At 48.2% G+C, this 25744-nt stretch overlaps 2 protein-coding genes across 3 annotated transcripts in view; one reads left to right on the forward strand and one right to left on the reverse strand.

Annotated features, from left to right (window-relative positions):
* CDHR1 (cadherin related family member 1) overlaps positions 1–15485 on the forward strand; it is a 21881-nt gene extending 6396 nt beyond the window's left edge. For both annotated transcript variants that reach the window (XM_019626462.1, XM_019626463.1), the window contains 11 exons: positions 421–537; positions 1610–1753; positions 3526–3604; positions 4942–5042; positions 7643–7846; positions 8358–8510; positions 10047–10211; positions 10697–10764; positions 11313–11541; positions 12201–12458; positions 13112–15485. In XM_019626462.1, coding sequence (XP_019482007.1) covers positions 421–537; positions 1610–1753; positions 3526–3604; positions 4942–5042; positions 7643–7846; positions 8358–8510; positions 10047–10211; positions 10697–10764; positions 11313–11541; positions 12201–12458; positions 13112–13648 — 2055 coding nt within the window. In that variant the 3' untranslated portion in view covers positions 13649–15485. The remainder of the gene's footprint in view (positions 1–420; positions 538–1609; positions 1754–3525; positions 3605–4941; positions 5043–7642; positions 7847–8357; positions 8511–10046; positions 10212–10696; positions 10765–11312; positions 11542–12200; positions 12459–13111) is intronic.
* A 5195-nt stretch (positions 15486–20680) lies between these two features.
* LRIT2 (leucine rich repeat, Ig-like and transmembrane domains 2) lies at positions 20681–24871 on the reverse strand. The gene is given in 6 exon segments (XM_019626460.1): positions 20681–21047; positions 21050–21552; positions 21554–21605; positions 23695–24345; positions 24348–24466; positions 24762–24871. Coding segments are annotated over 6 exon segments (1566 nt in total). The 3' UTR covers positions 20681–20916.
* Between the last annotated feature and the right edge of the window lie 873 nt (positions 24872–25744).

The following is a 25744-nucleotide window of genomic DNA, read 5'->3' on the forward strand; positions in this document are numbered from 1 at the left end:
CCCCCACCACCAGATGCTGCCTGGAACTGGCCCACAGTCACTTACTTAGTGGGATTTGAAGATTCCACGGCCTCTAAATTAGAGCACTCTACTGACATTTCTCCCTGCTGGAACCTCCTGGCGAGAGCTTAGCCCAAAGTTGGTCCCAATTGTTTTCTAGCTAAGCAGAGATAATAGCCAAATCCTTGCCGGAAGGGAACTTCTTTGCTTTAACTAAGGGAGAGGGAGCTGAGCCCACAGCCCGAGGAAGGGGGATCCCCAGGGTCAGAAAGGCGGAATGCCCTGAAGTTTGAACCTCAGCCTTGAGGTCCGAGTTCCTGTGACAAGGACAGTGACGATCCCCTTTCAATAGGCGGAGGGGGCATTATGGGGCCGTCCGGGCTCTCCCCCTGAGGCCCAGCCTGCCCCTCACTCTTACAGAATACGCAGTCCACCAAATTTACCATGGACCGCCACAACGGTGTGCTGCGCCTCAGGCCTGGGACCACCCTGGACTACGAGAAGGCCCGGGCCCATTTCGTCACCGTGGTTGCCAAGGTAACAGAGAGAAAGGAATGGGGGGCATCCCATCCAGTCTTTCCTCAGTCTTTGTTAGGCTGGGGAAGCCACCCTTGGATTGGAACAGAGTTGGGCTCTTCAAAAGAGTTTGGAGAGCAGAGGTATGATGGGGTGGGGAACAGCTGCTCAGAATCTGTGTTGAGTGGACCCTGCCCATAGATGAATATATTCTCCAGGGAGGCTGGTATGGGCTGGAGAGAGCATATTCCCTCCTGGGCAATGGCACATACCTCCTCACGACTGACAGGCCAGGTTCCCCTCTGTAGGACCAGACGGCCATGGCCTGGAGACTCATATCCCACCACACCCCCCACACCCTGGCCTCTGGGCCCCTCCCAGTCTTGCTCACCCCACCTCTTCTTCTCTGTGTGACCAGTCACCCCCTCTGAACCTCAGTTTCCTTACCAGCCCACCCCTGAAGCTTAACTAAATTCCTCATATTTTTTAAGTGCATTGTGTGGGACCTGCAACTCAGCAGGTGCTCAGCCAAAGTGGTTCCTCTCCCCATGAGGGCAGGAAACCCCAGTTCTCTAGGCCCAGCATTTAGTTTTCCAGGAAGTCCCTAGAGGTGGGTCATATGTTGGCTACAGACCATCCCAGTCCAGCCTGTCCCAGGCCCACTTGCAGTTTCTCCGTGAGGGCTGGGCCCAGGACACAGCTCTGCGGTTCAGCCCGGGCAGTAGTCATGCTTTAGCAGGTCCTTAGGGGGTGTTTGAGGGTTGGTTCCTGGCTAGGAGGGAACGTGGCTCTGACTCCCTCCTCTGCCGCTTGCACAACATCATTTCCTTGGAAAGAGAACTACCCCTGTTTCCAAAAGAACATTTTTGAGTGCCTCCTACATACCTGGCACTGACTGAAGACCTTCTTCAGGCATCATCTCATTTAATTTCCCCAACATTCCTATGAGGGGAGAATTATCTCAAGTGACACCGGAGCAAACAGAACTCAGAGCAAGCAGCTGGCTTTATGGCCAGTAAGTAGCCGGAGCCAGATTTCACCAGTCTGTCCACTCCAGAGCCCCACCTCTCTTCATTCTCTGATTTTTCCCCAGGATGGTGGAGGGAGGCTGCGAGGGGCTGATGTGGTGTTCTCGGCCACCACCACAGTCACAGTCAAGGTCGAGGACGTGCAGGACATGGCTCCTATCTTCATGGGCACACCCTACTATGGCTATGTATACGAGGACACCATTCCGGTGGGTGGCTGCACCCCTCAGCCCAGTGTTCCCTCTTGATGCCTCCTGTCTTGTCCCTTACACTGCCCTGAGATTCCCCTGCTGGAAATGGCTGAGCTCAGCCCTAGGTTACCCTCCTCCCACAGAGGCTGGCTCTGGACTCACTCAAGCCACTAACCCAACAGGTCTTTTTGCCTTCAGAAATATAACGGAGAGGAAGTGGGCGCTCATGTGTGGGGCACCTACTGGGTGCCAAGACTGTACCAGGCATTTCTCCCCTCATTTAAACACACCCCAGACCAATTACAAAGGTTGGCCCTTCAGAAGGGCTAAGAAGACAGTTGAGCCTTGGTTTGAGTGGGGCCTTTCCTACACCTCATATAGGTGGTCAGGTGTATTTGTGCCTCCCTAGACCTGAGCCTGTAGCCTGGGGCCCCTCAGACCAGTAGTTCTCCCACAGTTTGCTCCTGAACCACCATGACCCTCGCTAGCCCAGCTCAAAGGCCAGCCTCAGCCGTCCCCGCTTCAGTGCAGTCTGCCTCCGGTGCTTTGGCTACTGCATTTGTCTTTTGGCCTCTTAAGGAAGGCCCCACTCCTCGGCCTGGCATCTGAGGGCGAGCCGCCCCTCTATCCATGACCCCTCACCATCCTCTACCCACTCCAGCCCATCTCACCACTCCATCCTTATCCCTCTACCTGAACTGTGCCCATGGGCCCGATGCCCTCTGTCCCTCTCAGGTCAGCCCAGGCACCACTTCCCCTGACATCACTGGTTGAGAGCTGCCTCCTCTCTCCCACACTTGGTGCAGCCCTCCATAAGCACCCCTTCCTTGATATGCACCCCTGTATTTATAGGACAAGTGAGCCGACCTTGAGCGCCCTTCTGAGTGAGACATGGCCAGAGTCAGACTTCACAAGGCCGTGGCTTAAGTACTCTCTGTGGAATTGAATTGCGTTTTCAATGTTCACTTCCTGGTTTTGATTATTCCTGACTTTGTGAAACAATGAAAAGCACTTACTGAAAACCATTCACATGCTGGGTCCAAGCTAAAATACCCCCTTACCTGAAGCAGCAGCTTAGTGGTGGAGATGAGCACAGAGCAACGGACAGAAATGCCAGGATGCCCTGGTGGGGGCTGCAGGATGGGGCAGGCGGAGGCTGGCACTGTCCTGCTGAGGGGCTAAGGGCGGACAGAGGTGCTGAGGGAAGAGAAAGCGGCACTCAGACCGCCAGGAAGCAGCCATGAGTATGGGCAGGCCAGGGAGAAGGGCCTGAGGAGGGAGCCTAGAAATGGGTGGCAGGCCAACGTCCTGCCGGACCTTGTCTAGTTGTGGCACCTCTATCCCAACCTTTCAAATGGCACTCCAGGGCCACAGGGTAAAATCCTAGTTCTTGGACTTCTCGTTGCACCCCCTCCGTGCTGGCCACCAGTCTCTCTCCTCTCCCTCTGAGCATCTCTGAAGGCAAAAAATGGATGAGGCAGAGGGGGTGAGGCTGGAGGGCCGGGGCAGTAGAGGAGAGGGCTGAGTGTGGTGTGTGGGAAGGGAGGCAGTGTGTGAAGTGTAAAGCCTGAGAGTCCCTGGGCAGCCCATGTGCTGACCCCTGTGGACAAGGAAGCAGCAGGGCTCAGGCTGTCCTTTCGCCCTGGGAGGCCAGTGGGTGCTTTGAGCTCCTGCAGAGCAAGGATTGGGTTGGCGACAGCACCTCCCCTTTGTGATGGGGTCAGTGTCTGGGGAAGGGAGAGCCCTAGCATCACCCATGAGCCTCAAGCAGCTGCTTCTGTTTTCCCAAGGGCTCGGAGGTACTGACAGTGGTCGCCATGGATGGAGATCGGGGCAAACCCAACCACATTCTCTACAGCCTCATGAGCGGTAAGTCTGGGTCAGCTTCGGGGACAGGACATCACTGGGCAAGAGCTCTGACTCCCCAGGCAATCAGAGCAGGTTCCCCAGTCTCTCTGCGCCCCAGTTCCCTCATCTATAGGGCCAGAAGCACAAAACGTATGGAGAGGAAAGACTGGGTCACTCCATCAGGCAGCAAGTCTCCGTGGGCATGTCCTCTGACCCCCGAGTGTCATTATGTCCAGTGACAGGGAGAGAAGCATTGGGAACTGAGAACGAATGGATCTATAGTCCCTTTATCCTGGGCATATGCTCATTAACAAGAAGGGATGGCAACATTTCTTATGTTCTTTAAATTGCCATTTTTTAAAATTATAGTAAATGTTTTGGCCTAGAACATGTATTTGAATTAAATGTAATGATGATATGGCATATCCCTAGTACTAGCCCTATATAGGGGTGAGAAAACTCAGGTTCAGAGAAGCAAATGGGCATCCAAAGTTCCACTGGGTCTGAACCTAAGTTTGCTGACTCTGAGCCTGGGCTCTTTCAACAACTGGGCAGCAGCTGTGCAGGTAGGGCCAGCCCTGGGGTGGGCTCTACAGCCCTCAGTAGCTAGTCCCTACAGGGCCAAGCCCCTCAGTGGGCCATCACACATAACGCCTGATCCCAGACATGCATATGTCCATATGTTCTCAGACACCGCTGCCTCCTCCAACCCTGTCCCTAGGGCATGCCTGGTGCACGCTGCTCCTCCAGCAGCTTATGCGTGAATCAACTTGCCCACCATCATACACAGGCTCCTTTTGCCAGACATGCAGACCCTCGACTGCCTTCCCTCCTCACTAGCACTTCAAACCTTTACACAATTACCAAGCACCCACCCCACCCCCTCTCATCTCCATTCTTCTCCTCCTCCTCCAGTCTCTTTCCTTCCTCTCTTCTCTTTTCCTGCCCTCCCTCCCTTCCCTTCTCTCCACTCTTCCATTTTATATCTCCCTTCATCTGTATCTCTTCCTTTCTCACTTTCTCTTTTCATCACACACACACACACACACACACACACACACACACACACGCACACACTATACATGAGAGAAGCAAAGTACTATAGATCCTGGGAGCCAGACAGAAGTGAGTTCAAGTCCCAGCTCTGCACTTCCTGTGTAACCTTGGACATGGTTACTTAGCCCCTCTGAGACTCAGTGTCTTCATTGGCAAGACACAGATGACAGAATTACATCCTATAGAGGAGACGTTGATGAGATAATGCATGAGGAGCGTATGGTACCCTACCTAGCACAACTTTCCTATACCATCCTGTGGCCCTGGTCAGCACTTCAGAGTGTGTCTCTCTTTTGTGATAGAGAGTGATGGAGCCTTTGAAATTAATGAGACTTCTGGAGCAATCTCAATCACACAGAGCCCTGCCCAGCTCCAGAGAGAGGTGTATGAGCTGTATGTACAGGTAACTTCCCTCAGCTTGCCCTTCCCCACCCTCTGGCCCTGGAAGGGCCTGAGCCCTCCAGGCTGTCTCCATTATTCCCCAGGGCTCACGGTCCACAGAGGGAGCTAGATATTGCTCCAAGGAGCACCTACATCAGGTACCCTGTGTGAAGGCTATAGCAGATACACAAAGCCCCCGGCAAGGGGGAGACAGGAACTCAAAGCAGAGTTGTAACAAGGCAGGAGAAGGTAGGACCGAAGCATCTATGCCTTGGGTAGGACCAGACAGATGGAGACTGGTGGAGGGAGCCCCGGTGGGGTGGGAATGGAGTGCTGTCTTTCCAAACTAAGAAAGCCCGTGAGCCATGGCTGGAGGGGAGAGCACATGGTGTACTAGGAGACAATGAGGAATCAAGTAGAAGTGCAGCAAAGAGTCCATGGGCACCAAGGAGATGAGAAACAGCTGGGTGCCAGGCTGGGGCCAGAGCAGTGATGGGCCTGTGAACGAGGTATAGGATTTCCTCAAGGACAAGGTCTGCTCCATGATAATATGACCTGTGCCATTACACAGGGACCATGGTTAGAAGAGACCCATGCTGGGCTTAATGCTCTGCTCTTGCTATCTTGAAATTCTTAATGATTTTTGAACAAGGGACTCCACATTTTCATTTTTCACTGGGCCTGAAAATTATGTCACTGCTCTTGACCCAGAGCAATTAAGAGCCATGGAAAGGTTTTGAGCAGGAAAACAGTCGTGTTACAAAAGCTCACCCAGGCTGCTCACCAGACCAGTGGGGCTGTCACATTCAGAGAGCATGGTAAACAGCAATTTCTAGAGCCCACTCCTGGGAATGGGGATGCAGTGTGGCTGGGGTAAAGCCCAAACTCTGCATGTTCTGAGCTCCTAGTGATTCTGGCCCAGTCTCAGCTTAGCATTGAGAGTACCGCTCCTGACTCGGGTTTGGAGGGAAATGGACAAGAGGCAGGGAGGCAGCGCCATCAGCCAAGATGATCGATGAAGAGGGCCCATGGGGGTGAGGGGAGGCGGCATGGCAAAAATGGACAAACTGCAGAATATGAAGAAAGCCTTCTCCACAGAATGTGGCAACTGAGTGGCTGTGAGGGGTGGGGGGAAGGACAGGGGTGGATGAGCCTGGGGCGGTACCATGCCATCGGGAACACAGGGAAGGAGACAAGTGGAGGACAGGTATGGTGAATTTGGGTGCTTCAGGAACATCCAAGTTGAAACACCAAACCTGGGCATATAGGCTTAGAATTTAGAGGACAGAGTACAAACAAACAGGCAGTTGTAAAAGGATAGGAGGGAATGAGATCACCCAGAGGATGGCTGCAGGGTGAGAAGAGCCATGGGCCAAGGACAAGAGGCTTAGAATGAGGAGGGAGGAGAAGCAGGTGAAGGAGAGATCAGAGAGGTCAAGGGGAACTGCAAAGAGAGCAGTCACACTGGCCAAGGGCACAGAGCCCCTGGGAAGGTGAGAGAGTCGTTGTGCCTCATGCAGCATGGACGTCAGTGTGAAGTCTCTGAGCTCCAGACGGGCTGAGAATTGAGTGGGAACTAGGGAATGAATAAGCCGGTGGAGCTCTGAGCAAGGAGAATTAGGAAGCAGCTAGGGTGTGACAGGATGTGGCCCCGGGAGGGAAATTTTAAGATTAGTAAGACCAGAGCATGCCAATAGAACAAGGGGAAGGAGGTCCTTAAAGGGGCTCGTGTGATGTTTGCCACGTGGTTCCTGAAGTGCCTGTGGGCTCCTGGCTCTGGCTTTGCAGACTGTGTTAGTTACCTATGGCTGCACCCCCACACCTCTCCTCCCTGCAGCCTCCCCCTGGCCAATGGTCACAGGACAGAATGTGACAGAGCTAGGGTATGAACCCATGTCTTGTTGCAAAGAAAGAGCAGTGTGGTGAGGCAGAGAGCACTGACCACGGAATCAGACACATGTGCTCCTCACCAGCTGTGACCCCAGGTGACTGCCCCACCCCCTGTGCCTCATCTGGTAAACAGGGATAGTGACAGCACTGTATCAGTTTTCTATGACTACTGTAATGCATTACCACAAAGTTAGTGGCTTTTAAAAACACACATGTGTATCTTGCAGTTTCTGTGGATCAGGAGAGTCCAGGCTCACCTTATCTGGGTCCCCAGTATCAAAGTCTCTCACGTGGCTGCCATCCAATTGTCAGGCTGGACTGTGTTCTCATTGGAGGCTCCACTCAAGAAGGCCACCTTCTGAGCTCACAAGTTTATTGGCAGGATTTTGTTCCTTGTGGGCTGTTGGATTCAGAACCTCTGTTCCTTGCTAGGTGTTGGCTAGAGGTCACCATTAGTTCTTTGAAACATGGGCTTCTCTACCATAGCTGTTTGCGTCATCAAAGTCAGCAAGAAACAGTCTGCTAGAAGACAGTAGTTATAATCTCTTGTAATCTGATCACTGAGTGATATCTCATCACCTTTGCCATATTCTCAGTGAGAAATAAATCACTAGGCCAGGGAACATTTAAGTAGAGGGGATTACTCAAGAATGAATACCAAGAGGTGGGGATCATTGGAGCCATCTTGGAGTCAGCCTATCACACAACCTTAGCCACCTGTCCCCATCTTAGGTGACTGAGGTCAGCTCCGCAGGGAGCCCAGCTGCCCAGGCCATGGCTCCAGTCACCATCAGGATCGTGGACCTCAACAACCATCCACCTACATTCTATGGAGAGAGTGGGCCCCAGAACAGGTTTGAGCTGTCCATGTATGAGCACCCGCCCCAGGGGGAGATCCTGCGGGGACTGAAGATCACCGTCAATGACTCAGACCAGGTGTGTGGCCCTGCCCTTCATCCCGCCTTCCTGCAGATTGTAAGGAGCCAAGTTCCCAAAGCTGAGTCTGCATCAGCCTTCATGCTTATGTCACAGGGGCCCGGAGGGTCACAAAATGAATGAAACGAGGGGGTGTAACCAAGAGAGAGAGTGGGAGCGTAGCTAATCAAAGACTACCTGCCTGGCCTAAAGACATTCACAATCAATTAAAAAATAAAAGGCAATCAAACAAAAGCACCTCTGCATCTGACCCACCAGCCAGGCATCTGTGAATGTGTCCTGCTGCCTCCTATGCCCAGCACAGTGCTAGGCCTGTGTGATTTTCCCTCGTTTAGTCCTCATAGCCTGCTAAATTTTTCTGATCCTTGATCACCTCACCTATAGAAAGAAGTAACAATACTTACCTCCCAAGTTTAAGGCATATGAAGGCTCCTTGCTTAACAGGAATATATAATGAGTTTGTATTCTCATTCATCCTTCCTGTTTGCTTTCTCCAAACTCTATGGCTTAGGGAGCCAATGCCAAATTCAACCTGCAGCTGGTGGGACCTGGGGGCATCTTCCGGGTGGTCCCACAGACAGTCCTGAATGAAGCCCAAGTCACGATCATTGTGGAGAACTCAGCTGCCATTGACTTTGAAAAGTTCAAAGTGTTAACCTTCAAGGTAGGTGATGCTTTGCATGGCCCTGATTGGGGGGGGGGGGGGAGTCCCAGCACCTGGATTCATTTCTGAGGGGTCCCTTGTCACCCCTGCCCCTTCTGACCTTACTCTTTTCCTCTCAGTCCCTCTGCCTCTCCTGCTGATTTGGAGAGCAAAAAGGGGAGGGAGACAAAGAGTGATACAAAAGCCTTTTCCTACTGCTTCCACAGCTTCTCAGCTCCAGCTTCTAAACCACACTTATCTCCAGGAATACAAGGAGGTTCAAAGGAAAACTACCAATATAATGTGCCTTGTTAATAGGGGTAGAAAGAAAAACGATTTGACTGTCAAGATAAATGTTTTTCTCATATACATTTGACATCTGTCATCTATTCTGATAAAAACGAGCAGAAAATGAAAAAATACTCCTTCGTACTTGTAATTATTTAAAATTATAAACATATAAACAATGCCTATTATACATAAACATAAATAATATATATTAATAAAAAGGAAAAATACTTCATTAATATTATTTAAATTGTTATCCTTATTTATAACTATGCACACATACACACTTATAGCCAGCATCATTCTTAAAAGTGAAATTCTAAAAGCATTATATGAAGTCAGGAACAAAACACGGATATTCGCTATCACCACTGTTATTTAACACAATTCCTGGAGTAACGTTATTCCTGGATAAAGAAAGGAAATGAGAGGTATAAACATTAGAAAGGAAGAGACAAATTTATCATTATGTGTAGGTGATGTGATTGTTTGCTTAGAAAAAAATATGAGAAATTGAAAAACTGTTAGAAGCAGCAAAGTTGTTAACATGATTCGTTACAAAGTTAATACACAAAATCCAAATTATCCTACATTCAAAAATTGGCAATGAGAATAATGTAACAAAAGATTCTCTTTTACAATAACAACTAACAGATAAAATTCTTAGGATTTACCATAGCAATGAATATGCAGTATCTAGATGACAAAAAATGCAAAAATTTAACAAAAGAATATAAAGAAGACAAGAAATGTATAGGAACACCCTATTAAAAAAGCACATTTCATTAATAAAGAATCCAATGTTACCTCAATTAAGTATTAGCTAGAATTTCCTTCAGGGAGGTGGTGAGAGGATTTGACACAATTACACTGGTTTTTATCTAGAGAAATAAGCCTATAAGAATAGTCAGAAAAAATTTTTTTTAAACTACTAGGCAGGAACTTGCTCTAACAAATATTAAATTATATCATAAAGCAAAATAAATTTTTAAAGTTGGAACTAAAAAGGAACATTCAATTGAGCGGAACCAAAGAAATGAGCGGAAATAACAATTGGGAACTACTGCATAAGAAAGCTGGCATTGCGAGTCAGTGGGGGAAAATGATGGAATGCCTTACAGGTGCCCCCTGCAGGTGGTGGTGGGAATAGCATCTGAGAGTAAGAAAGAAGAGGTAGGTGGGTGGGGGGTCAAGGCTGAGACAGGAAGTAGGAGGTCTTCTGCAAGGCGATTGACACCCAGACAAGTCCTCGCTTTCCTTCTTCCCCAGCTCCTGGCCATTGAAGTGAACACCTCGGAGAAGTTCAGCTCCACAGCGGATGTAGTGATCCAGCTCCTAGACACCAACGACAATGTCCCCAAGTTCACCTCCCACTACTACATTGCCAGAATCCCTGAGAATGCCCCAGGGGGCTCCAATGTGTTGGCTGTCACAGTGGGTTGAGGATTGGCCCAGGGACTGAGGGTGGGTTAGGAACTCCACCAAAGGGGACCTTATAAAGTCAGACAAACCTGGGCTCCACTTTGAATTGCAAAGTCCACACTCTAGCTGTGTCCATGAATGAGCTACATGTCCTCTGTGAGCCTCTGTTTTTCTTCTATACAATGGGGATAGCAGCGCTTCTTGGACTACAAGGAAGACATAAGTGTGAACCCCAAACTCAGGGAACGAGACTCACCTCTTTTTCCTTCCTCATTTACAAAGGAGGAATACATGCCTTCCAGATCCAGTGTTTCGCCAACACTTGAGACTTCCTGGGCAGAAAACTAGGGCTCCAGAGCAGGTCCCCAGATCAGATTCTCCCCAGTTGGGCAACCCCCCACATCCCTTGTTTCGTCATTTGACACCCTTCAGACACATGAGCTGCCAACATATGGAGAAAAAGGGGCACGGGCCACTGGGAACTTTCTCTCTTCCAGGCTATGGATCCGGACACAGGTCCCTGGGGTGAAGTCAAATACTCCATCTATGGATCTGGGGCAGACCTGTAAGTCGATCCAGGATCCCAGACAGGGCCTTGGGCAAGGGACTTGAGAGGCTGAGGCTGACGGTGGATGAGCAGGAGGAACCTAGAAAGGACAAGACCTAGGTCAGGGAGCCAAGCTTGGGGGCAAGGAGTGGGAGGAAGCAGAGCCTGAGGCAGAAGTATTGGGGACTCTCAGTGAGATGCTGGGATCTGAGACAGGAAGGGTCACCATGATGGCCTGGAGTTGGGTCCCATGATCTCAGGAGTCAGGCAAGCAGTGCTGGGCTAGGGAGGAGCAGACCAGGGGAAGAGAAGGAAGGGCTATGCCTTGGATCGTTAAGTTCAATGTTGACAGATGAGTGAGTAGATGGGTGGACTTGCCTCCCTCAGTCAGACTGCAATAATGGGGAGAGGGGCAGGTGGGACATCTTAGAGGAGCTGCATAAGGCATTGCTGCCACTTCCTGAGGCAGCTCATGAAGGCACGTGTACGTCCATGTGTGCGTGCACACATGTGCCTGGGCATGTCCTTGCGCACACACTCCTGCCTGCGTTCTCTGTGCCCGGCAGCTTCCTGATCCACCCATCCACTGGGATTGTCTACACCCAGCCCTGGGCCAGTCTGGATGCTGAGGCCACTGCCAGGTACAACTTCTACGTGAAGGCAGAGGACATGGAGGGCAGGTACAGCCTGGCTGAGGTGTTCGTCACTCTGCTGGATGTAAATGACCACTACCCCCAGTTTGGAAAGAGCATCCAAGAGAAGACAATGGTGCTGGGGACCCCAGTGAAAATTGAGGTGGGCTTCCAAGGCAGCTAAGCTCCCCTAAAAGCCTTATTCTAGCAGCTACAAGAGACCTTGTGGCATAAGAATTTATTTTAAAATGTATTGGATTCTCACTCTGCGCCAGGGTTTTAAAGATTTTTATATACCCCATTCCCACCTCAACCCAGAAATAACCTCTGAAAAGAAGATATTATTGCCACTTTATAAAAGAAAAAATTGAGGCTCTGATAGGTTAAGTGTTGGTTTACTTTAGTTCACATAGCTCGTCAGACTGCTTTCAAAGCAATGTTTTTCCCTCTGTACTACACTGTCTCCCCGATGTGGGAAAACATGGACTCTGAAACTCTACAGATTTGACTTTGAATCCCATCTCCCCTCCTTCTACTTACCTGTCCTTAGACAAGTCACTTAGGATCCAAACTTTCGTTTTGCAACAATATCTACTGCCTAGATAGTTCTGAGAAGGGAGCAGCATAACTCATAGAGGGCCTGGCACAGACCCTGGCTCATAGTAGAGCACACTTTCAGTTCCTTTTCCAACTCCAATCTACTCAGTAGGGCCAAAACCATTTCCCATCAACCCAGCATGCCCCATATGATATGTTGGTTTAACCAGGGTACATAAGTATTGTTCCAGAAGCCCAGCCATGTCAGTCCCTCCCTGTCAACAGGCCATGGACCAGGACGCAGAGGAACCCAACAACCTGGTGGACTATTCCATCACCCACGCGGAGCCAGCTAATGTGTTCGACATCAACGCACACACCGGAGAGATCCGGCTCAAGAACTCCATCCACTCCCTGGAAGCCCTGCACAATATAACACCCAATGGGGACTACACGTGGTCCCTGGAGGTGCAGGCCAAGGACCGTGGGTCCCCATCCTTCAGCACTACAGCCTTACTCAAGATTGACATCACAGACACTGAGGTGGGTTTGGAGCCCAGGTCGGGAAGAGGGTTAGAAGGCCAACTCTGGTCTCGCTGCAGCATGGCCAGAGGGAGAAAGACCATCTCCATCCAGCCTTCTTTCAAAGGACACTCAGTGCTAACAAAACCTCCTGTGCCATCAAACACACAGGCTTTGAAATCAGGTTGAAGTCCTAGTTTCAGCACTTAGTAACAGGGTGACTTTGGGCTTTGCTAAGTGCTTCCCTTGCTGTAAAATGGGAATAGCAATGTCTCCTTCACATTGTGTAGTTTTCAGCTAGTGTCAGGCAGAAAGTCATCACTCAGGGGTTCCTGATGCATTTGGGCAGATGCAGCCCCTCATAATCAAAGGTAAGAGATATCCTACTCTCTGGAGAATAGAGCCCAGATAATGCAGGAGGTCTTCATCGGAAAGAGGGCGTTTGCATCATGCTCTCTCTCGGTGAGTTGTTTTTCTGGTGAGTTGCACTCGTTGTGTGTTCTCTGTGTGCATTTTTTTCCTGGAATGAAACCCGTAGTGCTCAACAAGTTCTCAAGGGATGCCTGATGCCAGAAAGTTTGAAAACCATGAGGTTTAAGGGAGCTCACACCCCCTGCTGTGTCCTCCAGGGACGAGCAGGAGCAGCTGAATGCAGGGCTGGCACTCTTTTCCAGATGTTGTCCCGAAGCCCCATGGATGCCTTCCTGATGCAGACCAAAGACAATCCCATGAAGGCTGTGGGTGTGCTGGCCGGCATCATGGCTGGCATCGTGGCCATAACCGTCCTCATCTCCACGGCCACCTTCTGGCGCAACAGAAAGTCCAACAAGGTCCTGCCAGTGCGCCGTGTGCTCCGCAAGCGTCCCAGCCCTGCACCCCGCCCTGTCCTCATCGAGTGGCTCAAGTTCAACAGGACCAAGGCCGCTGCCAAGTTTGTGCTCCAAGAGAATTCTCCCAATGAAAACTGCAGCAACAGCCTAGGACACCCCCCGCCCCCCAGAGCTCCAGCTCCCCCTCCACCACCAGGAATGGCGCCCAGCACAGCCACAGCCCCTTGGACTGTACCTACAGTCTCTGGCTCACTCACCCCTCCTCAGCCCCAACGTTCATGCAAACCCAAGTCCTTGGGAAGCCCCAGGCAGTCAGCTCTGGTCTCTGAGCTCAGGCAAAAGTTTGAGAAGAACAGTGTAGCTAGTAAGGCTTACTTCTAGAGTGTCCCATGGCCTCTCCCTTCCCCATTCCATGTTCCCCACTCTGCTCCCTCAGGTCACCCCTTTTTGTGGAATGGTGTAACCTCCATATGCAGGACTCTGGACAGCGCCTTAGGCAAGGGGTTGCTCTGGCTCTGGCAGCAATTGACAAATATTTCCCCATCACCCAGATCCTTGGCACAGCTATGATGATCCCTGTTCTGCAGAGGCTGGGGATCTACATGGAGCCAGCTAACCAATCCCAGACCTCACAGTCTCTTGGGTCTTCCTGAGGCCTCAACATCCTTAGTCAAGGAGCAGGTGCCTGGCCACCTGTGACAAGACCAACTAGAACCTGGATCCTGAAGCCTCCAGCTAAGAGCAGGAGTAGAAAAAGGAGGTTCAGTGCTGGCTGAAGTTGGAAGTCAGCAAACCTTGCAGGCTGAGGGAGAGTAAATGTGGCAAGAAAGGGTAAAGATGCACTAAAAACACGCTGCTTGCAGGACTGTGCCTGAAAGCCACTGGGGAGCTGGGGGATGGTGTATGAGCAGAGTCTGTGGGGCCCCTGCTTCGCCCACGAGGGACCATGGACACAGAGGGATAAAATGGGCTTTGCAGGAGTGAGGGAAGGTGCTCCTTCCAGGGCTGCCCTGGGCCTGGAAATGTCCAAACTGGGGCCACAGTAGTGGCCCTAGAGGCATCAGGCACAGCTTCACGTTCTCTCTCTAAGGAGCTGCCCTACCAGAGGTCCATGAAGAGACAGTACAGGCATTAGAAGGATGTCAGGGTTGAGTTCTGGGTAGACCTCCATTTAAACAGCTCTTCTGTTTACATGGTGAAACCTTGGGAAAGCTGTTTAAACTCCCTGACCATCCTCTTGCTCATGTGTAAAATGAAGAAAGTAAGTCCTGTCCACCTTGCTCACAGGTCTACGGTGAATGCTGAAATAAGTAATGGTGACAAGGCTTTAACCAAGTGCACAGCAGCATACATGTGAAGTATTTTTTTCTGCAGGCCAGTTCACTGGGGAGCAACTTTTTCAGAAAGTATTAGGAACCTCTCAGCTACTCTGCCAAGCATCCCAGGAGGTTAGGGTGCAGCCACTGATCTGCAGCAGCCAGAGCTGGACGATGGCATTGCCCTTCATTCACACACTTCCTTTCCATCCCCCCGCCCCACCCGCCATCACCACCACGTCCCCTGAGCAGCCCTGGCCAGCCATCAGAGAGGACCAGAGCTGGGCAGCACCTCCAGTCCAAGCCTCCATTTGCCAAGATGACAAAGTGAGTTCCCAAGAGAGGAATGATTGCTAGAAGCCACACCGGGCTTGGTGACAGGAACCTGGTCTATGGGCTCCCAGCTCCTCAGCACTGTCTTCTAGCTGGGGCCACCTTGATAGCTTGTGACCACCTTCCCCAAGAGAGAAGACATGCAGGCCTCTGTGGTTAAAACAAAGAGGTTCTGTCTGGCTTTAAGGAAACCTAAAGAAATATAGACATGAACACAGAGAGAAAAGTATAACAGTTCTTTGCATTTCACGCCACTCTCTAATAACCCCACTAGAACACGCCAGTGATCTTATTTACACAATGATATACACATATGGTTTTCTTGATTCTGAGCCTGTGTGTCCAGGTGTTACTCAGATGTGCCGGTGTGCAGTCCCCAACCCAGAGAATATTAAAAGGCGGGCTCTAAGAAGCCGTGAGCCCAGACTGAACAAACAGGTCCTTTGCAGTCCATGTTTCAGGAGAGGGTTGCTCTGTCAAGTTTGCCCTCCACAGGGAGTATTGTATCCTTCCAGTCTGCATGCAGTATTCTTCTTTTGAAAATGGTAAATAAAATCTGTTACCCGACAGCCAAGCTGACCCTCACTCCCTGCTGACATTCCTGTGAGTTTACTGGTACAGACCAGTTTTCCTGACACACATCCAAGCTCAGCTGGCCTCCTGGCTCCTTTGGTGGTTGGATGCATCCCTCGACCCCCAGATCTGACTCTGTGGGAGTCTGCAAAATGTTTTCCCAATTGCCATGTAGACACCTCTAAGAGCAGCATGTTTGCAGGGCTTGTCTACCTAAGCATGGCACATCGTGGGCCTGGACTGGGCTTTCCTCTCGAGCAAGACAAGCTCTGGCAGGGTTGCTTGGGGAGGAATGTGTTCTGGAGCTAGAACTAATTATCCCAACCCAGCCCAGTGAGAGCAAGAACTGAGAAGCCTGGAGTAGGCATGGAGACCTGGGAAGCAGCATTGTCTCTAAGGACAGTGGTCATAAAGGCCATGGGCTGGACACTTAGGCCAACATCAAGGCCCTGGGGGTGGGTAGACTCCTGGACAAGCTCAGGAACTTGAAGCAATGCAGAACCAATCTTGGAAACTGGGCATGTGGGCAACTCTTACACCGAGAAGCATAGGGAAAGTGTCTAGTTGCCAGCACAGCCTACTGAGAAAGAGTAGGCAGGTACCACCAAACGTAGGTGACCAGCACATGTGTTTGGCATTTGAGGAGACCCCCAGCCTGCAGGAATGAGGCCAGGTTGATTTCACTGCCTTAGGAAATGCTGGGGCCAAGGGACTGTCAGCTCAGTCACACTGGGAAGGGCCTGGACTACAAGCGGGCACAGTGTTAGGCCTTGAGGTAAAGGGCTAGGAGTCGGGCTGGCCAGGATCTCCCTCTCCTGGGCCCTAAGAATAAAGCTTTAGATCCATGGGCAGATGAATCAACAGATGACTCAAAGAAATCTGCAGGACAGTGTGTGTTTTTTCCTTTCACTGAGCTCAGACTTTCAAATTATATAAAATAATATAGTACTTTACAGTCTGAAAGCCCTGGGTCTGAATTCTGGTTCTGCCACTTAAATGTGACTTTGGGTTAGAGATGAAGCCTCCCTGGGCCTTACTTTCCTCATCAATACATGATACAAAGAATCATTGCTAGGAGGATGCAAGAGCTAATCTACTGTGTTTCCCTGGAAATAAGACCTAGCCGGAGAAGAAGCCGTAGCATGATTCTTCCAGGACACGGAGAGCACGCACCCCTCACATGAGGGTTTTATGACCTGTGTTCAGGGAGAAGGGCACCTTTTCCACAAACTCCTTCAGCTTGAAATATTCAGTATGCCAAGGTGCCATATTTTGGCACCTAAAATCATGCTACGGCTTATTTTCCAGCTAGGTCTTATTTTTGGGGAAACAAAGTATGTTACACACCTGCCACCAACTTTGTATCTGCTGACACAAGCTCAGTAGACAATTGCTATTCTTAGTTGTACAAGAGAGCATTTGAGGATGGTTGATGGTCCACATGCTAGAGTACCACAACCTGGAGAAGAGGACCCCCTCCATGCAACCTTACCTCCTGGATGCTTCCACTCACTGCTAGGCCCAGGAGCCTTTTCTTTGTACCTGTAGAGAGAGAGGAGAGCGGACTAGAGGCAAGTGGAGGAGAGCAGGGCAGGTACCATAGCATCTGTGTCCTGTGCAGACCTGCAGCCCGCATTTAAGCATCTATAATCTGAGGGAGTTAGGAACTGAGGAGCCGGTCCCTAAAAGAACCGTGGGACTCCACTAAACAGCTGTCCCTCAGAGACCTGCATCGAAGTGTGGCAAGACCTAGGGAGGAGCCAGAGTCTCCTGTTTCTCTAAGGACTTCAGGAATTTGGTCACTTTAGGGACTGGAAGCTTTGAGAGAATCCAGGGTCAGCCCACTTAGCATGGATGTTGGCATCTGTCCGCTGGCAGTGAGGCTTCCCTGATAGTCTTCAAGGGCCCTGGCCACAGGAGAATGAACCTAGAGAGTGGGGAAGATACCATGTGAGGACTAAGGATGCCAGACAGGCATGTGGACACACGGAAGACCCTCAGGAGATTCACAGAAATAAGTTGGTGGTGAGGGAGGCAGTGCACTGAAGGGACTAGTTTCCAGAATGAGGTGGTGATGGCTTAAGTGACCATAATTTGATCAATACAGCAAGTGACCATATTTTGCAGCAACAGGCTGGTGGTGTTGGGGATCTTATTTTTATCATTTTATCATTACATGATCTTATGAAATCATGCAATGGCATCTCTATGGCTGAATACGTTCTAGTTATTTATTCATTAGCCAATAATTTACTCAATCATTCCTTTAATCATTCCTCTAGCACATTTTCTTAGTATATCATCTGTGACAGTCCCGCTTTTGTCTGTAACTCTAATAAACCAGAAGAAGGAAAGAGAAAAAGGACACAATTCCTCCTTTGAGGTGCTAATAGCAGAGGCCTGGGACTAGCAACGGCTTCATTCTAAAAACAAGTTGCCCTGCTTACAAATGTCTCCTGAATCAAAGGCACTTGCCTTAAAATTGCAGGGTCAAAACTTTAAATAGATAAGATTCTCAATAGTAGGACAATTGAATACAAAACTGCAGCATCATTTAGATATTAATTAAACAGAACAAGTGAAGGATATTTAGCATAGAAATTATGCCATTACATGTACATTTATACATGTAAACACATATGATCCTAATAACATCTTATGTTCCAAATAGCCCTCTCTGTATGCTGAGTCACATTCAAACCAACCAACAAACAAAAAGGAAACCACAAACTGACATGGACATTGTAAATGGTGATAACATTCATTGTGTTGATGTATACAGAGGGCCTACTAGGTGCCAGGCATTGTTCTGAGAGCTATATATGTAAAAACTCATATAACCATCCAGACAACCCTATGAGGTAGGCACTCCTAGGTAGGTCCTCATCATTATCCTTATTTTACAGATGAGGAAATTAAGGCACAGAAAAATAGATAACTTGCCTGATATTCCAAAGCCAACAAGAAGCAAATCCAACATTTAAGTCCAAGAAATTGGCTTCCGGAGTCTATGCTCTTATCCCTACTATCATATTGCCCCGTCAATCTGAGTAGTGTACATCTTTGCCCTAAGACTTTTAAGGGGCAGTCTAAGGGTATTAAAGGATCAGGTTCCCAGTGTACCTCTGTGTACCTGTTCCCTCTCCCTAAATTTCCATGTTCACAGGGGCAGCTGAACACTGGCACACTCCTGACTCTCACTGCTACGCTTCGTGTCTCTTCCACAGCACCTCCCACCTCCTATCCCTTCTGTCCCCTGTCCACCATGAAACTTTGTTTGCCAGAAGTGCAGGCCAGAATGTCCACTCCCACCTTCACGGTGGCCTCAGGACACTTCATGATGGCCACCCCACAAGACCTGTGAATAGTATTTGATCCCATAGAGGGAGGCACGCAGAAGCCAATCAAAGCACAAGTTCTTAACTTGCTCCAACCACTTTTCTTCAAAATTCACCATGGGATATTTTTCAGGAACAAATTCTACTATATCACATACATGTATGGATATGTAGTTTGTACATATATAACCAAATAATTTAAAAATATATGTTCTTTGGTGTGATAATGGTGTTGTGTTTTAAAACTTGTTTATCTGTTAGAGGTAAAACTAAAATACTGGGTTGTTGGAAAAGTCATGATGTATTTTTTCTATATTTTTCATTGCAAAACTGTGTCATGACTTTTCCAACAATCCAATAATCACAGGTAATCTGTGGAGCTTTGTATTTGCCTTTAAATACTCCAGTTGTTTTTTTTTTTAATGTTAAGGGCATGGCCTAGATGAAATAAAACTGGAAAATGTTAAAAACTATTGAAGCTTACTGAAGGGGAGTAATGAGATTCTCCAAACTTTTGGTACAACTGAAATTTTCTATAAGAAAAAGGTCTTGTCTTCTAATGTTCAGAAAAAAATAAATGAGAACTTGAAGAAATGAGGAAACAGTTGGTCTGAATGTGAAAGAGGTCTTCAATTTTTAAAAATTCATTTCAGCCAACATTGATTATCAAAACAGTCCAGTAGCTTCAGCAAGAAAGATGGGTCTCTGCCTCAGAGGGTGAAAACATTGCATATCCTGCTGGATTCATTATTTCTTTTCCCCAGGGATGTGAAGTCAAGGAAGGCTAATTGGAGGACTTGATACTTAAGGTAGGCCTAAAAGGATGAGAAGGAATTGGTAAGGAAGGTGGGAAGGAGGGAGAAAACATTTGTGGGGATTACACAAGGAGGCCAGCTTCGGGGGATTTTCCTGTTTCCAGTGGGTGAAGCTGTGGGGAGACAGGTGGGGGTTTAAATCTAGAGAAAGGTCTCCACCAGCGGGGCTCCCCAGAGGGACAGTGAGCTGTCTCTGGGGTTCACGGGGATCCCTCTACTCCATGTGAGTCCAGATAAGAGGAAATGAGCACCTTTCTGGGATTTCATAGGGAATGTTGGCTAAGGAAAGGGGAAGGGATTATATCCTCATTCGTATAACAAACATTTGTCATGCTCAGCACTCAGACGTTAGCTAGGGACGCAGGGCTGAAAACAATAAACCTGAAGGTCACAATCTCATGGGACTAGATGAGAATGAGGACTGTGTAGCTTCCTCTTTGCAAAAAAAAGAATAGAGAGAGTCACATGATTTTATATAGATTCTTTTCTTCTGTGTATGGCTCTCGCGTTTCTTCTTTCCACAATCACTGGAGCCTGGGCCCCAGGTTGCAGCCAATCCCCTGTTCCTTGGTGCTGATGGCTCTAGGCTGTCAGGAGCACTAAAGACTGTTCACAGGGAAAGACACCCACACTCAGGGACTTACACCACTCACTAGGGTCTTATGAATCCAAAGGGCAGCTCTTTGGAACATCAAACTTATGCAATTGTTGGGAGTTTGCCATTAAGAGGGAGAATAACACTTTCTGAACAATAGGAGATAAAAGAATACTGCAAAGCAGACATTTAGAGGAAACAATGGAATCAGAACCTCTTTTGAGTGCTGCCTCCACCACCTGCTAGATGGGTGATGTTGAGCAAGTCATTGTTGCTTTCTGGGCTTCAGTTTGTTCACCTGTAGAATTTCACCTTTCTCTAATAGAATAACACATGTGAAATGTCACATGTGCATGTTACATGTAAACATGTAATAGGGCTATATATCTGCAAAGAGTAACATTTATTAATTTATTATATAATTTATTATATAATTTATTAATTTCCAGACACCGTGTATAATAAAACAATTACTTGGATAGGACAAAGATCCATTGGCAACAGCTCCATGAAAATAAGAACTGTGTCTCCCTGTCCACTGTGTCAAGTTCAGTGCCTGGAACCAACAGGTGCTCAGTAAATACTTGTTAAATAAATGGATCGAGCCAAGCTGAGTTGCCACAGAGGGTCGGTTCAGGGGTTGGGGGCCCACACCATTCCACCCTCTGGCCCAGACTGTTCAGCCACTACCTCCTTCTCCTTCTCTCTCCTCATCCTCCTCAGTGTCTCTGCACCCCAGGCCATCCTCACAGACAGCTGCATGGTCTCTGTAGGAGTCCTCCCTGTGCTGTGGGGCTGCACGGGGGCACCTGGGGCTTTCCTGTGGCAAGGACAGAAGCATCGGCACCACTGCCTGCAGCGGCAGGGAGCCTGGGCTGCCCAGATGTAGGTGCCCACGGGCACCGAGAGCAGCACTGAACACAGGACCACTGTGATGTGCAGCAGACGCTCCTTTACATCCAGCCTGCCATGGTCTCTGCCTGTCACAAAGACCACACAATGGCCCTGGTGTGGACGCTGGCCCCCCAAGAATGTGTCCATTCTGGGGCCAATGTGGACAACTTCCTTCCTTACGGCTACGTCCGACGCAATGTAGAGGGTGAACCACTTCTCCTCAGTGGTGTCGGCCACTGCAAACCACTCCAGCAGGATCCCTCGCATTGTCTGCTTGACCACCTGCAGGTCAACATCGGCATTGTCCCCCAAGGGGGAGGAGAGAGGCTGGAGTGCAGGCAGGACATGGAGCGAGATGACAGTGGTGCTCCTGCCAATGGAGTTGGAAGCCACACAGGTGTAGTTGCCCCTGTCTACCAGCAGGTATGACCAGCTCTGACAGAGCAACATCTTCTGTGGTAGATGAAGTCAACACTGGGTGGAGAGAGAGCAAAATAACTGTGCATTTCTCTGATAGACATCTGGAGTGTCCAGCACTGCCAATTTTTTTTGTTAAAAGTGGTGGTTACCACTTATTAAGCATATATTTGGTGTCAGGTGTTTGCTTCTCAGCAGCCCTATAAGACAAGTACCCAAGCTTTACACATAGGAATTTGAGGATTGTAGTGATTAAGCAACTTGCCCATAATGAGTGTTGTTCAAAGGCAGCAATTGATCTGGAACCTGGTTCTTCTATCTATTGAAGATCCTCAGCTGCATTAGCTGTCCCCACCAAACTACCTTAGCCTTGTTGAGCTAACACTGTGGTTTCTGGGTAATCTCTCACAATTGTGGGACTGCGATATTGTGAGCTTCAAGAAGTGCCCTTGGGCCAGCCGAGTGACTCAGTTGGTTAGAGCGCGAGCTCTGAGCAACAGAGTCGCCAGTTCGATTTCCACCTGGGCCAGTGAGCTGCGCCCGAGCTGAGCTGCTGCTGAGCTGCCAACAGGTAGTAGGATGGCTCAGCTGGTGAGAGCATGTGCTCCTAACAAAAAGGTTGCCGGTTCAACTCCTGCCTGGGATGGTGGACTATGCCCCTTCCCAACTAGATTGAAAGAGGTGACTGGACTGGAGCTGAGCTTATGCCCACCACAACTAAGATTAAAGGACAACTTGACTTGGAGCTGATGGGTCTTGGAAAAACACAATGTTCCCCTTCCCCAATTCCCCAATAAATATTAAAAAAAAAAGAAGTGCCCTCAGGATGTGGAGTGGCTCAGAGCCCACAGCCCAATGCCTGGGTTCTATCCCTTACTAGGTATATGGTCTTGGACAAATTGCTTAGATTCTCTTGGCCTCAATTTTCTCATCAATAAAATGGCATGGTAATAGTACTCACTCCATAAATTTGAGTAAGTGTTCCATAAATGTTAGCTGTTATTATTACTGAAAGAATAGATATAACATGGTGCCAAGGAGACTGATCACAGAGCATCACAAAAGATAACACCCAGATCCACTTCACTGTTCTCAAAAAGGCTACAACAATAAATCCTATGTTTCTCTTTCATTACTATTTCACCTCAAGCCAATAAGATGTGATCCATAAAATGATAGGAAAAAGTCAAAATTTCACTTAATTCAGTATCTTTGAACCATCCAGAGGTTTGTCACCATGTGTAACAAATATCTGGGTGACTAGCTGTATTTCTCAAATTTTACTCAGATGTTTCTAAGTTGCCTTCTAGACAGCTTCAAGATACCCCTCGGGAGGCCATCACTGGCTTTGTGATGTGCCCCAATACCCAGGGTGGCATTAAAGGTGATTCCAGCTGAGATATAAAAACAGAGCAAGCACAGAGCTCCAGGAAATGAGAGGCAGGTTTGAATTCAGTTATGGGGCCCAGGGGCCCACCTCTCACTGGGTCCTGGTATTACAACTTGAAGCCAATAAGGTCTGATCAACAAAGTGGTCAGAAGAGAAGTGTAAAATTCAGTCAGTGTCTACAACTTCTCAATTGCTTGGTGGAAGAAATAGCTGGGTGGTAAGGGATGAGCCATCAGGGAAGGCTTGTTAAAATACATATTCTCAGGCCCTCCCCTAGACTTATTGAATCCAAAACTCCAAGGCAGGGGCCTTGAAATCTTATTTCAAACAAGTACCCTAGGTGAGTCTGCTCAGGCAAGTTTAAGATATAAATAATAGATAACCTCTAGAATTGATACTAGTCAGAAATTCTATGATTTGAAAAAACACAGTATAGTTTTTGCATCTAGAAAGCCCTCAAAATATATTTGTTCATATACATTGTCTAATATTTACACAATATGTTAAGTCAACTCTAAGATATCTATTTACATATGTATATATATCTTATAGAGATCTGTATGCACCCATTTAAAATAATGCATTGATAGTGAACACTGTCTTGGAATCTTTTCTGCTGTGATGTGTATAATTCAGAGCTGTCCCAATCTTACTGGCACCGTTCCTTCATGATTGACCAAGTTTAGAACCTCTCTATTGAGGACAGGTTTGCTACAGACTTCCCCATTCTCTGATAAGAGGGTGCATGTGGCTTACCATCAAATTCCCTCCATATGCTCATGGGGTATGTCCATGCAATGGTTGGTGAGGGGCTGGCCAGTGCCAGGCATTGCAGGGTTACATTCTGTCCCACCTGGATGGTGACATTGGCACTGGGGGTTGAGACCTGGGACTTCATGCAAGCACTGAGCTCTGTTTCATGAAAAAACTGCCCCACCTTGGAGAGAGGGCCTTGGCACATCAGGTAGGGATTCACCAGGATGACTGGGAGGCTGATGGACTTTACAAGCTCAACAAGTCCCCTTAGGCGACAGTCACATAGCTGGGGGTTGTTGTGTAGTGCCAGCACCATGCTGCAGAGAATCTTGGCCCCACAGCCAGGCTGCTGGTGTTTCTGATAGGCCAGCCAGTACAGGAAGACGCTTTTGGATACAACTGTAAGCCTATTGGAAGAGAGGTCAAGGTAAGTCAGATTGACCAAAAATTGAAGAGCCAGCTCAGGGAGTACATCAATTCTGTTGTGTTTGAGATCCAAGACCCTGAGGAGTGGGGTGGCATGGAATGCTGTCCATGGTACTAAATGAAATTTGTTCCCCTCCAGTCTCAGTTCTTTCAGTTCTGACAGGTGCTCCAGAGCTCCTAGGTGAATCACAGTGACATTGTTAAAATTGAGCCAAAGATGTTCATGTTGATGAAAGACCCTTGGGACAATTCAAATAAGGATGAATGTTCAATTCTCACTTACTTGAACTCTTCAGGGAGGTTGCCTGGGATCTTTCCCAAAGAGATGGATATGCACTGCTGAGTCCTATACAAGAAACCAGGAACACTAAAATGAGCAGAGGGAAATGGGAAGTGGGATCAGGTTTATCCTGGCATTAGACATATGAATTAGAAGAAAAAAGTATTATTCACTTGAAATAAAAGCATTAGACCCATTTGGGTAAAAGTGCACGGTTCACCAAAGTTCAGGACAACTAGAATGAGTCTCACAGAGATTTTTTTCTGATTTTCTGAAAATTCTAGGCCTGATTCCACTCCAAATTATCCCCAAAGGAAGCCCATCCCCTACCACCCTCTGGAATCTTGTCAGCACAGTGCACCTGCCAAAACTCTCCTCTGAGCAGGTACATCCTGGCAGACAGGATGGCTGAGCTGCACGTGAGTCCAGAAAGACCAGAACTAGCAGAAAATAGTGAGAAACTGAAGCCATATTCCTCTGTAAAAAACTATCTTGGGAATTTTGAATAAGTATAGCCCCAGCTTCCGAGTCGCTAATCCTATTATTGGTAATCCATGGGAATGTAGGTCAGCACAGCAGTGGACACTCTAAGGTCTGTTATGGCTCAGATCACAAGCTTACTAAGAATCCATGAAGAGGAAGAATGCATGAAGAGGAAGCTATTGACTAAGGTCAGAAAATCCACCCTTTGTATGGTTCTTGAGTTCGGAAAGCAAATTCTAAGCCAGATGTCCAATTCAGTCCTGATACTGCCTTCCCTCAGTTTCTTACAAAAAGATCTGAGAAACAAGCAAGTAATGCTATTCTGAGCACCATGGTTTAGATTAGTTGGACAAAAATCCATCTAATACTTCATTGATCACAATTGACTCCTGAAACGTAGAATTTCCAACCATTCTCTAAAAGTGAATGCAGATGATGAATAACAAGTAATTCAGTGACCATTCCTATAAATTGTTCTCTCCCCAACACTTCATGTGGTGGAGTCATGCCTCTACTGCATGAAGACAGCTGCATCTGCCTGCATCTGCCCCTTGGATGACCAGAGTCAGAGAAGCATCACAATGCAGAAGTTAAACCACAAGACTGTGTTTTCTGATTAAACCAAAGCATATTTCTTAACGTTAATCTCACAACTTTTCCTGAAAGCTGTGTATTTCACATGATAAAATAATGAAAGGCTTACATTTTTAAAGTGACATATATATGATTTTGGATACTTACTCTGCCACCCATAACTCAGTCAACAAATATTTATTGGCCCTCTGCTCTAAGACACACATTTACTAGGTACAAGGAATGCAGTGTTGAGCAAAACTGTTGTACACCCTGTCCCATGGGGTC

The sequence above is a fragment of the Hipposideros armiger genome, unplaced genomic scaffold, assembly GCF_001890085.2.
Source record: "Hipposideros armiger isolate ML-2016 unplaced genomic scaffold, ASM189008v1 scaffold_678, whole genome shotgun sequence".
Lineage (NCBI taxonomy): Eukaryota > Metazoa > Chordata > Mammalia > Chiroptera > Hipposideridae > Hipposideros > Hipposideros armiger.